Here is a 13,653-nt window from a genome sequence, read left to right as displayed (position 1 = left end):
CATCAACTCCTTCTACATGGGCAATAACTTGCTTTTGGGCGATATTTAAAGTCAGAGACTGTGCCGCGAGCAGGTGACAGGGTGCAGTCCAGCCTCTCGTACACCTCCTGGAGTCTGCATTGTTTGTGTGCATAAAATAAGGCATAAAATGAGGGACCTGGGGGAGAGGAAGGAAGGACAAGAGACACCCAAAAGCTCATTGTAATCTGTTTATTTTGTACGTGTGACATCATAAGCAAAGGCTTTGCCTGTGTTCTAGCTAAACTCCAATAAATAAATAGCTATGTACAAATGTGCTGAGCTTACAAAACAGTAAAGAAAAACCTTTCCTTACAAAAGATACACATATGATACATTTGTTCCTTACACTGACATATGCCTTTGTTCCAGCTTAGTTAAATCAAAACCCTTGTGGACCCTGTGTGGCAATATCTAGAGGTGTGTACCTAGTCATTTTTTTTTTTTAGCCAGAAAGCAAAGCTATGCAGTGAAAAATTCCTCAGTTTCTTGATAATAAATGGCCTAGCATGACCTGCTACTTATTATTAACTGACATTTAATGTTCTCCAGAAAGTTGGAAACTGTTGTTAAAATGCAGCTTCTTGTAAAAGGGGAGGTGGGGGGGGTGTGCTTAGGATTTTGCAGTTCTAGCCAGATCCCTAGGGAGGTCCCAATCCCTGTGCACAGGCTGGTGGTCAGGGCTAGAAGGTCCCTCCCTAGTAGAAGATGTTGTCCAAGGGCCTCATTAAACAAGGCCCTATCTAGGCATCCTCCAGGCTGCATTCCCAAGCTCTCTTGTCTCCCTAAGCAGCCACTGCTTTATTTGGGACATTAAGTGACAAGAGCAGTTGAGAGACAAGTAGGCACAAAGCATAGAACTCAAAACTTTGCTGGAAGATGCTTCCGTCTGTCAATCTCAGATATGTCTAGCCTAAGGACCACATACATCCCAGGATAGCTATGAATGTGGTCCAATACATGTGAAGATGGCAGTGACCTATTACAACATCAAAACGTTGGACCAAGACTCATCTGAACATTTTCAACACTGTCAAAAATTAGTAACACTATAGAAACTGTGTAAAAAACTTAAACAATAATTACCTTTCATTATTCTAAATCAAAACAACAGCAACAATTAAAAAACAAGCTCACTGTTTCAACAACAAAGATGAAATTTTAAAAAAAAACCTCTTTGAGTTTGATTTCTGTGACATTTGAGCATACTAACTAGTGTTTAGCTATAGTATTTTAACTTTCATTAAAATTATTTTTCTCTGGAAACCTAAATTTTCCGATTAAATTTCCAAAGCCAGTGGGGGAAAAAACTTCCTGCTTTTAGTGTTTCTTTTCTGTTTCACATAAGAATTTTGTCTGTAAAGAAGGATAAAAGCAAAGTAAAATCAGGTTTGGGGGAGGAGAAAAGTGAAAAAGAGAAAGTGTGAAGGGGAGGGAAGGGATGGAGGAACAGAAAGACTGGAGAGTTCCAGGCAGGGAAAAGCTGAAGGGAAGAGAATGATTAAAAAAATAAATATCTGGGTCATCTCCAGCCGGTGGGGTCAAGGTTTGCCTAAAGGCTTAAGATTAGCAGCCCCTACACATCCTGCACCGTAAGGTGAGGACTGGGGCACTCTGCAGTCTGATTGTCACTGTGCATTTGCCACCTCCGCCCAGTTGTTCAGTATCAACTTGGAAGAAGCTGGGCTCTCCCGCTTCAAGTCCTCACCACCCCTGCTTCTCATGAGGATGTGGCAGGGTCTTCTCAGGTTATCATGTCAGCCAGGATGCTTTTAAGTTACCAGAGAGCACAGCTAAGAGGCCTGAGAGAGAGAAGAGGTACTGAACCAAGAAAGAATAAGGCAACCTGGGTCTCTGGGGCGAAGTCCCTCAGAACTTCTGCAGCGTCCGATCAGTTCTCACATGCTGCAGTACTACCTCCTTGGCTGGTGATGCGCACTTGTACTCCAGCTCCGCCCGCGCAGCTCCCTGCTTCTTGCGCAGGTGACAGAGAAGCGCCAAAAGCGCCACTACCAGGGATAAGCTGGCGATGGAGATGCCAATGAGCACGCCAGAATGCACTGGCTTTGTGGACGGCGGACCTGTTGGAGAACCTGGTGTCGGACTGACAGGGGGTTCCCCAGAGCCTCCTTCCTCTAATTCATTAACAGCCGTGGGGGGGTCACAGTCCTTGCTAACCTGACCAGCAAGGGCCGTGTCGGGCCCACAGATGCACTCATAGGAGCCGGGAAGATTTCGACACTCGCTGTGGAGGCATTCGCCTTGACTGCACTCGTCAATGTCCACGCATATGTAACCTTCGTCCAGGATGAAACCTTCAGGGCAAAGGCAAAAGTCAGGGGAGTTAGGGTCACAGTCTGCCGGACATGAACTAGCACTGCAGAACATTTCGCACCTGTGCGGATCCTCGGGTTTGGGTTTGAAGCCCTCAGCACAGATACAACGGTACTCGGTGGCGTTCACTGGCTGGCACTGATATTCGCAGTCAGATCCATAGCACGGATCCAAAAGCTCGACGCACTCTCCATCCACCAACTCATAGCCATCAAAGCAGCGACATTCAAAGCCGCCCTTGGTGTTGACACAGACCTGCGGGCATGGATTGGGCTCCTGCGCACAGTCATCTACATCCTCGCACTTGTGTTGGTCGGCCGCCAACTTGTAGCCCGTCTCGCACATACAGGTGAACTCGTCTGGCTTGATGGGGTCGTGCTTGACGCAAAAATGCTCACAGACCTCATTGCACGGTTTCGCCACGGGTTTTATGCATGAACGACCATCAGCCTGCAGGTTGGTGTCCATGGGGCAGTGGCATCTGGGCTCTCCCTTGCTCTGGTTGCACAAGTACTCGCAGCCACCATTCTCCACATTGCAGTTCCAGGCTCCTGTCGCTTCCCGAGACCAGTGTCCCTCCGAAGTTCCAGGCTGGGCCTTACACACCAGCTCCAAGCCGAGGGGCTTCACCTCAACGGAGCTGCCTACCGGCAGAGTCTGAAAGTCCGTACCACTGACCCCGAACGGGGTGTTGTAGGTGCTAGAAATGTGGGCAGCCTCGAGATCTCGGGGATCCACCGCCAGGGGCCTGCAGGACGTTGTAAAGTGGAACTCGCAGAGGAAGCCGTCGGCCTCGGTTTCGCACTGCTGCTCCTCCCAGGCCGGCTCTCCCGGTGCAGCATTTGTTGCGGTTGAGACCGTGACGCAAAGCGGGCCACAGAGTGGAGCTGCCTGGTCAATGGGCCGCGCCCACCTGCTGTAACTGGTTTGGTTGTCTCCAGTAACCCATTGGAAGCCGCGCAGGGGATCGAAATGGCCCGGGTCGCTGCAGCCCTGTGGAAGCTTTAATCCGATCCAGGGGCGTGAGTTCATACCACTGTTGTCGCTCAGCAAAAGCGAGATGACATCGGCAGCCACTGAGGAGCGTACTGTCATTAGATGTCCTTGCAGGCTCTCACAGGCACGGCTGGCATCGAGGAAGTTCGAGCGGCGCTGGAAAAGCGCGAAGCACTCGTGTTCCACGCACTGACTGCCCCTGGACAGCAACTGGGCTAGTGCGGAGATCCCCAGGCCAGCTGGAGCCAGCACACCCAGAAGGAGAACCCCAAGCATGCTCTCCAGGGGTTCGCGTGTAGGCTCCCTGGAAAACTCTAGCCCTGAGACGGAGCGGGCTCCCAGCGCCAGCAGGGGGCTTTCGGACGCTTTGGGCGACAGCAACTAGCCTCTATCGCAGCCTAGACGTTTCCAGCCTAGGCTCCTAGTCCCGGCGAGTCAGCCTCTGACATGCCACTCCGCTGCGGCTCCAGTTTATAAATGCGCAGCCCTCCCTCTCTGGACGTTCGGGAAAAGGAAGGAAGTGCTTGGTGGGAAGGGCTGATGCTGCATTCTCGGATTACTGGGTTCTCCGGACGCCTTGCGCCCGCCCTCCAGCCTGGGATCACCTCTGCGTGATGAGTAAAACTCGGCCAGGGCTCACGGAGGTCCCCAGGCGGGGCCGCAGGCGCCACCAAAAAAACAGAACCAAGTCAGCAAAGCGACAGTCCCCGCCCAAGACACTCCGGAGTAGCCTGCGGGTACACACACACACACACACACACACACACACACACACACACTAGCGCGCTTCCTCATAGATGCTACCAGACTTTGAAGAATGGTCTCGGTGGGGCTCTTAAGAAGAAACTGAGAGTCTGGTAGAGGGTGTGTCTGAAACCTGCAGGGCATTGGGAGGGATTAGCAAACACCCACAGGATGACGGGATTGATCACTCAACTAGACAGACCCAAGACCAGGGGCCAGGAAACCTGGTTGCAGCGACAAACGGAGGACTAAGTCCCAGAGGACCTTATACAGGGTTAGAGAAACAACTCCAATCTAAGAAGACTGGCCTGATAACCCCAGACCCTCCGCACCTCCACTGGGCTCAGAGGACTGGCCGGTGATCGCCAGTTCAAGACCTGGTTGCCCAAGAAAGTTGCTGGGCTTAGAGATCTTGGCCCTCTTCCCCAGTACTATCCCTGCAAAGCCCAGTGGGGAGAAGTGTGAAGTGTGTTGCTTTCCTTTGTTCTGGTTTTTGTTTTGTTTTGTTTATTCCAAGCCCATCTGGCATGGCACCCCTCAGCAAAACTGACTGGAAGCTGCCACAAGGAGGCGGTGTGAGCTACAGTGGAGCCCATCTGGTTTCTTTAGAGGTGTTGATTTCCTGGAGAGGCTCGAAAGATAGAGGTGCCTACACATTCCATTTGCTCACAAAAGGCTTTTCAAGAGGAGGGGTCCCGTGGGCAAGATGCCCAGCCTCTGGGAGGGACAGATGGGAGTCTGTCGCTTGGAACTTTTATCTGCTTAAGTACTCACCAAGAATGCCGAGGGCTGGGTCCAAATCAAAGCCCACACACACACACACACACACACACACACACACACGCACGCACGCACGCACGCACGCACGCACGCAAGCACGCACGCACACACACCCCTACCTTCTACCTTCTACATCAGTCACTTCCACCCCACTGCCAGGAGGCGGTGCTGTTGAACTCTAGACTAATCCAAGGATAATGTAGCAGTCCATCAACTGCTAAGAATGTGGGTTGCTGGGGCCTAGTCCGAGGCTAGGAAGTTCGACTTTGGGAGTCCCGGCGAAGTTCCCTCTGCTTACATATAAATCTAACTTTGCTGTTCCAGTAGATCTTGGACTTTAGTCCGGAACAGAAGACTGCGCTGTCCTCACGTGGGGAAAAGACGTGCACAGACGGGCGTGGGACCAAGAGGGTGGGGTGAGAGCAGCAAGTCTGAAAAGAAGCAGGTAGGACATCCTCCATCCACTTGACCATGTGAAACTCTGCCAAGCCAGAGCCGAGACCTGCAGAGTCTAACTTTTCTTTTTTGGGTCAAAGCTCACCCAACTTTCCATCAAGAAAACTCTGGAGCTGCAAATGGATGCCAAGCTTTTAAGCTCTGGGGATGGAGTACAGCTACGTGGGTTCTTGGAAAGAGGAAGGAATGACCAGGGATTGGATAATGACATTTGGCCTCTGGAGAAGGAGGCAATCTTCTGATGTGAGTTGGGACCTCCAGGGGCATTATCCTAAAGTAGAGACATTCTCTAGGGAGAAAAGAGCAGGGAATTGGCCACCTGCACTGTCTGAAGAGGGTGAGCTGGGGACCTCGTTCAAGCACTTGTAATTCAGTACTAAGAGAGCACAGCATTAAAGGGTGGCCGCCCTCCTGAGTGGGGACTTCTGGGCATGCCAGCTGTCTTCATCAAGGTTTCTTTCGCTGTGGTAAAACACTATGACCAAAAGCAACTTGGGGGAGGAAATGGTTTATTTCTCCTTACAGCTTATAGTCTATCATCCAGGGACATTAAGGCGGGAGCCTAAAGGCAGGAACTGACGCAGAGGACACAGAGGAATGTTGCTTACTGGCTTGTTCCTCATGGCTTGCTTAGTTTGCTTCTTACGTCGCCCAGGCCCATCCAACACAGGATGGCAGTGCCCACAAGGAGATTGGCTCCCCCATATCAGTCACCTATCAAGAAAGTGCACCATAGGCTCACGTACAGGCCCATCTAGTGGGGGGATTTTCTCAACTGAGGTTCCCTCTTCCCATGACTCTAGCTTGTGCCAAGTTGGCACAGAACTAGTCGGCACACCAATCTTGAATAGGATCAAAAACTGGTTAGGGTCTTGGAGGAGTTTTAGTGGATTCTCTGTCATCTCTGAGGGATGGTACATGGCTAAACTTTTCCTGGGGAGCTGCAACACACGTGTCTACTCACCATAGGTAGGGAACCCATGACGAAGCAAATTACAGATACCACCAAAGTCCACCTCGGGTTAGATTCAGGAATACGGGTGAGGAGTTATTTGAAAGAGACTCAAAGGAGAGCTGCATCACCAAGCCCACCTCAGAATATGTAACAGCCCGCAAAGCTGGGAACCAGGAGGACATTGCACAGCCTGCAGACAGCTCAACAGTTTGGAGAGCTTCTAATCGATGTCAGAGAAATGCTGCCTCCGTCTCTCTTTCAGTCTCCAAATCACATCTCTTCCTCTGCTAGGCAAATCCACCTCTCCATCTCTGTCTTCTGTAGTCTTCTTAGTGCCCGGTGGCAAGTTGCCTCATCAACAAGAGTTTCTGAGTAACTAAGGCAGAGCTGATCTCTCTGTGAACTTCCTCCTTTTTGCTCCTTGCCAGCTCACTAAGTCACCCGTGAATCCACCTTTTGCTGCACTTACAGTCTGGCTTCCTAGGGTGAATCATGGCTCTTATACCTCTTTGTACCCCTTACATCTAATATCATGGTTTAGGCAGAGTCATGACCAAGCATCTGCACACTGAGTAGTGATATGCATGTCTCTGTGTCCCTTGGGGTGATTTCTTCAAAGTAACCAGCAAAGCCAGGGATGGAGGACCTCAGAGCCTTCAGGGTGATTTAGAGCACAGGATTTAGAGCTAACTTAGCTTGACTTGAGTCCTATCTCCACCATTTTTAAGATTTTTTTTTAATTTTAAGATTTTGAAAGTAACCTCACATTTTTCTGACCTCTCTGTGGCCCAACTGGGAGATGAAAATCATCATAGTAAAAGCACTGTGAGAACTAAATGGGTTGTGTGTGGAAAGCATTGAGTGAAACTGAACTATAATGAACTCTCAAATTTTAACGAAAAAACAATCACACATTTCTCTGGAATTTGAGTTCAGCCTCTAATTGCTTCCAGTGCCCAGCTTGGTTCTGGTTTCTTACTAGAAAGTCACTGTCTACCGGATTAAATTTAGTTCAGTCAAGCATTTTTGACAATTATATTAATAAGCAGCTGCGGGAAAAAAAAAAAAACCCTGAAGGGACAAAGGAGGTGTAGGGAAACAAGTGGAGATGCCCAGTGACAGAGGGCCTCTGGTTCCAGTCCACAATGGGGGTATCCATTGTTAATCTCCTCATTTTCCAAATATGGAAACCAAAAGTCAGTGAGAATAGGTGACCTCCAGAGTCGCACAGTTAATATATAGTGAAAGGAGTTACCAGATCTTTTTTGGATAAAAGATCTATAATGCGGGATACACCCAAAGCTTCATTAGCAACATGTCAATTATTTGGGCTCAGATTTTTAAATACTCAGTTTTCAGACACACCCACAGAGGTACAGTATCCAATGGACAGGAGGCTGCGCACTTACAATGATCATTAATGTTCTTGGAAAACAGTTGTTCCTTCTACAGGGCTCATTACTGGCAAAAGCTTCACCAAAGGCCCCTGCGATCGCTTGCATCCTTCTAAAGTCCGGCTTTTTAGCTGGGAGTTTTTGTTTAATTTCTATATAGAAGACATAATAAACTTCCTACCGGTGAATAGACTTTAGACATCCATTCTAAAAGTAGACGTAGCTGAAATAGACACCAAGAGGAGTCGGAGTGCAGACACATAAGAGGCTTCCAAGGGCAGTGTGCCTACCTCATCCACACCTTCATCATATTTTATAAGCCATAACAACTGGGATACAGACACAAAAATAAGTGTCTGCGGCTATGCAGCAATACATCAAACCAGAGGTAGAAAAATAAATGCGGGCGGCTCAGTAAATATTCAATAATCAAGAGTGTGTTTATAGCAAAGCAAACGTTTTACTAAGTCTTGGATCTTTCTCATGAGTACATGTTGCATCTGTAAAATATTTACAACTAATAGCACCCTTAATAGTAAAACACTGAAAGCATTCCCTCTATGATCGTGATCAAAGAGAAAATATCTAAGCATGACACCGTCACTGCGTGCTCTACTGCTGTCACTAACAGATGAGTATATAAAGTCAACTGAATTTCTGTATAGCAACAATTCACAAACTAAAAGTTAAGTTCACAGAACAGTTTCATTTGTAATAGTACAAAATGAATGGAATATAACTATAACAGAATATCTATAACAGAAGAATATAAAATATATACTCTAAACCAGTAAGGAAATCTTGAAATAAATTTTAAAAGATTCAAACAAACCCTATGCCTGTAGACCAGAGGACTTAATGTAATGAAGGTGGCAAAGTTCTTTAAATTAACCTAAATAGTCTACACATTACATATTAAATTTCAGCTGATTCTTTTCAGTATACAACCTGAAATTCATAAAATTTTAAATAGAAAAGCCAAAAAAATCCTGGGGAAAACAATCTATAAAGGAAGTTTCACACCTACGCCTTTTAAAACATACTACAAAGATGTAGCATGCATGATTTAGATATAGGCAGTTAAATCAATAAAGTGGAATGAAGAATCTAAACATAACATATTTATAATTAGTTGATTCCCATAAAGGTACCAAAATTATTATGTAAAATAAGAATAATTTCTTTAGAGCTGGAGAGACAGCTCAGCAGTAACTGACTGCTCTTCCAGGCAATTCTCCCTACTTCAATTCCTAGAACCCACATGGCAGCTCAAAACTGGCTGTAAACTCAGTTCCAGGGGATTAAATGCCCTCCCTCTTCTGACCTCTGTGCGCACCAGTCATAAATGTGGTACACAGACACACAAGTAAAGCACACATACAAATAAAAGTAATAAATAATTTTTTTAAAAACCAAAACCTTCAGCAAATGATGCTGGGTGAACTAGAAAGCCACACAAGGTAGAACTAGAACTCTACCTCACATTATATCTAGAAATTACTGAAAAAAAATAGTTTTAGACCTGGAAGGAGGTGGGAGGTCCTTGGACTCCCCACAAGGCAGGGACCCCTGACTGCTCTTCGGGCTGATGAGGGAGAGGGAGTTAGTTGGGGGAGGGGGAGGGAGATAGGAGGTGGTGGCAGGGAGGAGACAGAAATCTTTAATAAATAAATAAATAAATAATAAAAAAAGAAAAGAAAAAAATAGTTTTTAAAAAACCTAAATGAGAGCAATAAAACTAGAAAACCTATTGAAGAAATTACATGTGTAAATCTTTGTAAAGTTCGTGACTAGGAAATGATTTGTTGGACATGACACCAAAAGCACAAACAACAAAAGAAAAATGCTAAATGGACATCACTGAAGTTAAAAACTGATATTTCACAGAAAACAGAAACCCACATATTGGAAGAAAATATTTACAAGTCAAAGCTGTTAAAACAACTTTTTCCCCCAGACAATATAGGGAGCCACTGAAAGTCAATAATAGCACAGCTAACTCAACTACAATATGGACACAATATGTGTCAAGGCAATTGTCTGAAACAAATGGTCCACAAGCACTTGAAAAGATGCTCCACAGATACCTGCCAATCCAAACTGCAGTAAGATATCTCTTCACACTGCATAAATATGGCTGCAATAAAAAAAACAAGTAATAAAAGTTAAGAAAAAATGTTAAGAAATGAGAACCTTCTGGTAAGTTGGAGTGGAGAAAGGCAGCAACACAGCTGCTCTAGAAAGTAGTTGGCAGTCAGTCCCTCGAGTTGTTAAACGGCCACCAAGAGAGGAGAATGTATTTCCACATAAAACTCGCACTAATTGCATCACTTTTAATAACTAAGTGGTAGAAACAGCCCAAATGTCCAGAGACTGATGAATGGGTGGATACAAAGTCGGATGTGGATACCTTGAATCGTTCTCAGCAACAGAAAGGCAGGAAGGGCTGACTTGTGCCCTGATGAGGGATAAACTTTGAAAGTGGTGAGCTAGATAAAATACACCATGACTACATATTGCATGACTCCATTCTCATGAAATTCCGAAAGAAAAAAAATATGGAAAGTCAGGTAGTATAATGATGACTGCCAATGGACATACAATTTATTTAGGAGATGATAATGTCTCAAAGTTGATTGTAGGAACAGTTACCCACTTATCCAGGTGACTGTGCTCACGGCCATTGACTTGTACATTGTAAATGGATGAGTCAGGTACAGTATACGGTTCACATCTCAGTAAAGCTGCGTGCTGGAAGGACATATGTTTGCTAATTACTAAGCATTAAAACTGGAATAACAGAACATGGATCCTGCCAAGAACAGACCCGGGCCTTTCTCCTACTGCTGGGGGCTTTATGGTATGAGGGAGAAAATAAGGCTTCTAACTACCTCTCCATCAATGGGATGTAGCAAGGATCCGCTAAGCTAGTTTCTGCGTAAATCAAAGGAGGCTCAGTGATGCCTGGTGGGTGAGCTGCATGGAATCTGCTGTCTTGTGTGGTGTGTGTTGAGACTAGATGCACTATTGTGCATAGCAGATTCGGGGACCACCTCTGTATCCCCTCAGCTAGGTGTCCTCAAAGCTTCACTCCTAAGACATGTCTTCAAAGAAAGCAGAAACCTTGAGGAAAACAGAAAGAGATCAACAGCATCGAAGCCTACTGAGCAAGACACCTTTCTGAAACATTTACCTGCTGGGCATGAGCCATCTGTCAAGAGTGGATAAAGCCTATGGACCCATTTTCAGAATAATATTTAAAATAAAAAACATCAACTAAAGTACAGAATTCCAAAAGGAAATCATTCACGTTGAAACATGATCAAATAAAGCAACTATCTGCTAGCAAGAAAATGCTTTTTTTAAAAAAAAATTGTAAAAGCTTTATGGAAAATACAATGAAACTTGTTAAAAGTTTAAAAGATGGGGAAACTAAGACACCTCTTCTCAAGGCCATGAACAAGCACAAAGAGGACTCTTTTTAGATATTGTAGTGAGAAAGGAATGTCCATCTTCCTGTTGTCTGGCTTCCCAAGTGGGGTAACTGGGCTCTACCTCGAAGGTGATGGTCTTGCCTGTCACAAAGGTTATCATCCTGCACCAGAGGCAAAGAACTCAGTACAGCATGGGCTCTTTCCAGATGTTGTAGTCAGACACGGTGCAGTTGGCTTTCAGCTGCTTGCAGAAAAGATTATCTCCTGCTGGTCAGGAGGATTCATTATGTGTCCTAGATCTTTGCCTTGACATTCTCATTGATATCGCTGAGTTTGCCCTCCACAAATGCTTCTTCTTGCCTGTTTTTAATCACAATTCATCATCATTTTAACTGGTGGTCTGTGTAAATAATGTTTCCAGAGAGCTGCAACAACACAGATATCTGCAAATAGCTGTGACTCCCACTGCTGGTGGTCCAGGTCCTGTCAACACTGCGCCTCCTCCTCCTCCTTTTCTTCTTCACCTTCGACCTCCTCTTCTTTTCCTTCATCGTCCTCTTGTCCTTTTCTTCTTCCTCCTCCTCCTTCTTTCTCCCCTTTTTTGCCTTCTTTGTTCTCCACTTCCTCCCCTTCCTTTTTTCTTTCCCTTTGCCACCTCCTCCTTTTTTTTTGCTCCTCCCCTCTGTTTCTTTTTCTGTCTCCTCCTCCTATTTCTGAATGAAAAAGACACGCTGAGTTTCATGTAAAGATGAGTGAAAATAAAAATGTGCCCGTTCTCCTTTCAAGTTAGCAGGACTACCAAATGAAGAACCACTAAATTGAAAGAACACAGAACTCTTTCTGTCAGTCAAAGTAAAACCTCTGCAGTATTTTGTCAAGGTGCATTATGTCATGTTAGGCTTTCCCTTGTGTATGCACATCGCGCTTCTCCCAGATCTTATTTTAATTGGAAACACAGTGAATGTTTGACATGAATATGCTCTTACACTGAGCAGCACCATTCTGGAATCTGGCCCTCAGAGAAGAGCCAAGAAATTCAGAAGTGTTATTTGAAAGATGTCAAATGTGCTCTGACTTCTTGCAAACATTTCCTGTGGGCAAGCTCAGAGCTCGTGAGTACACAGCCCAAGAGGCACAAACACCAAGCACGTGTAGAGAACGTAACTTATTTTGCTAGGAGAGAGACTATAAAAAGAGAACTATCTAGTTTAATGTTGTGGTAGAAGAATAATTTAATATGGGCTATAAATACGCTAAAGGAGAGAAATCCAGCAGTGAAACACCTGTCCTAAAATTAATTGCACACATCTAATGCTCCCCTTAAATCTTTTTTGGAAAAAAAAATTTGAACATTTCATTAACTTGAGAAATATATTAAAAGTATAATTAATACATCCACTGGGTGGAGAGTTCTGGAAATAACCTTGCCTAATTTAGAAAAACTGTGTGTAACAGTCAAACTGTCTCTGAGCGAAAGCATAACAACTGTTTTTCAGTTTTCTGTTTTTCTGATTTTTGTTATACAAGCATAAATTTTATAAGTAAAGGTTTAAATTTTTATGAAGAATATGAACAATGAAATGAAAACTAGTGACTTTCAAGTACTTTGGCTATTAATATAGTTTAACATTTTCAGTCTTAGGCAAGAAGGAGCTAGTTTGACTTATTTCTAACTCTGCTTCTCAATGAGCTTCAGATAGCAGCTGTTCTTACCACCCCCCACCCAAATAGAGTTTCTCTGTGTAGCTTTGGAGCCTGTTCTGGAACTCATTTTTGTAGACCAGGCTGGCCTTGAATTCACATAAATCCGCCTACCTCTGCCTCCCAAGTGCAGGGATTAAAGCTGTGTGCCACCACCGCCCAGCTGCGCTGCTCTTAGGACTTAAGAAGATATGCGGTCCACATCCTGAGAGTTCATCCTGCATCAGCAAGCCTGATTCCCCAGACACACATTTTACAAGAGGACAGATTTTTATCCCATGGGTTGAGACTGTTCAGAAGGTGCCTAGTCTCTCTAGTCTTTGCCATTTCCCATTTACTATTTGGCTGTTATATCACACTGTGTCTTGGCTTAATATGTAGAAGGCATATGGCCGAGAGAGAGAGAGAGCTCTGTAGGATCTGGGGGACTTCTCAGAACAGCCTAGAATAGATAGATATGTTTTTCCATAAAGGGTCAAAAGAATTACTCTTTCAGTATGTGTGGGACCTCCCATCTCTGCTATAACCAGACAGCCCCACTTTGGTATCACAAAGGAGGCATCCCCTAACAATTGAATGTCTGCTGCCTTGTAACAAAGATCCCCCACACTTTCTGTTGGAAACACTCAATATTTGAGCCTCCTGTCCAGCCAAGTCATTAGTGAGTAGATTTGAACTAAGTATGATATAGGGTGACAATGTATTTTTATGATGGAGGAAGGCCATTGGTTAATTAAATAAAGAAGCTGCTTGCCCTGATAGGTTAAAACATAAGGTGGGAGGAGTAAACAGAGCAGAATGCTGGGAGGAAGAGGAAGTGAGGTCAGACTCGACAGCTCTC

The 13,653-nt window shown here is 45.2% G+C and overlaps 1 protein-coding gene across 1 annotated transcript; it reads right to left on the bottom strand.

Annotated features, from left to right (window-relative positions):
* Positions 1-202: 202 nt before the first annotated feature.
* Thbd (thrombomodulin) lies at positions 203-3,923 on the bottom strand. The gene has a single exon (XM_005365482.3). The coding sequence runs from the start codon at positions 3,622-3,624 to the stop codon at positions 1,888-1,890; it is 1,737 nt and encodes a 578-aa protein (XP_005365539.1). The 5' UTR covers positions 3,625-3,923; the 3' UTR covers positions 203-1,887.
* Positions 3,924-13,653: the final 9,730 nt, after the last annotated feature.

This window comes from Microtus ochrogaster, unplaced genomic scaffold (genome assembly GCF_000317375.1).
Source record: "Microtus ochrogaster isolate Prairie Vole_2 unplaced genomic scaffold, MicOch1.0 UNK3, whole genome shotgun sequence".
Lineage (NCBI taxonomy): Eukaryota > Metazoa > Chordata > Mammalia > Rodentia > Cricetidae > Microtus > Microtus ochrogaster.
This window is presented reverse-complemented; position numbering and strand designations above follow the sequence as displayed.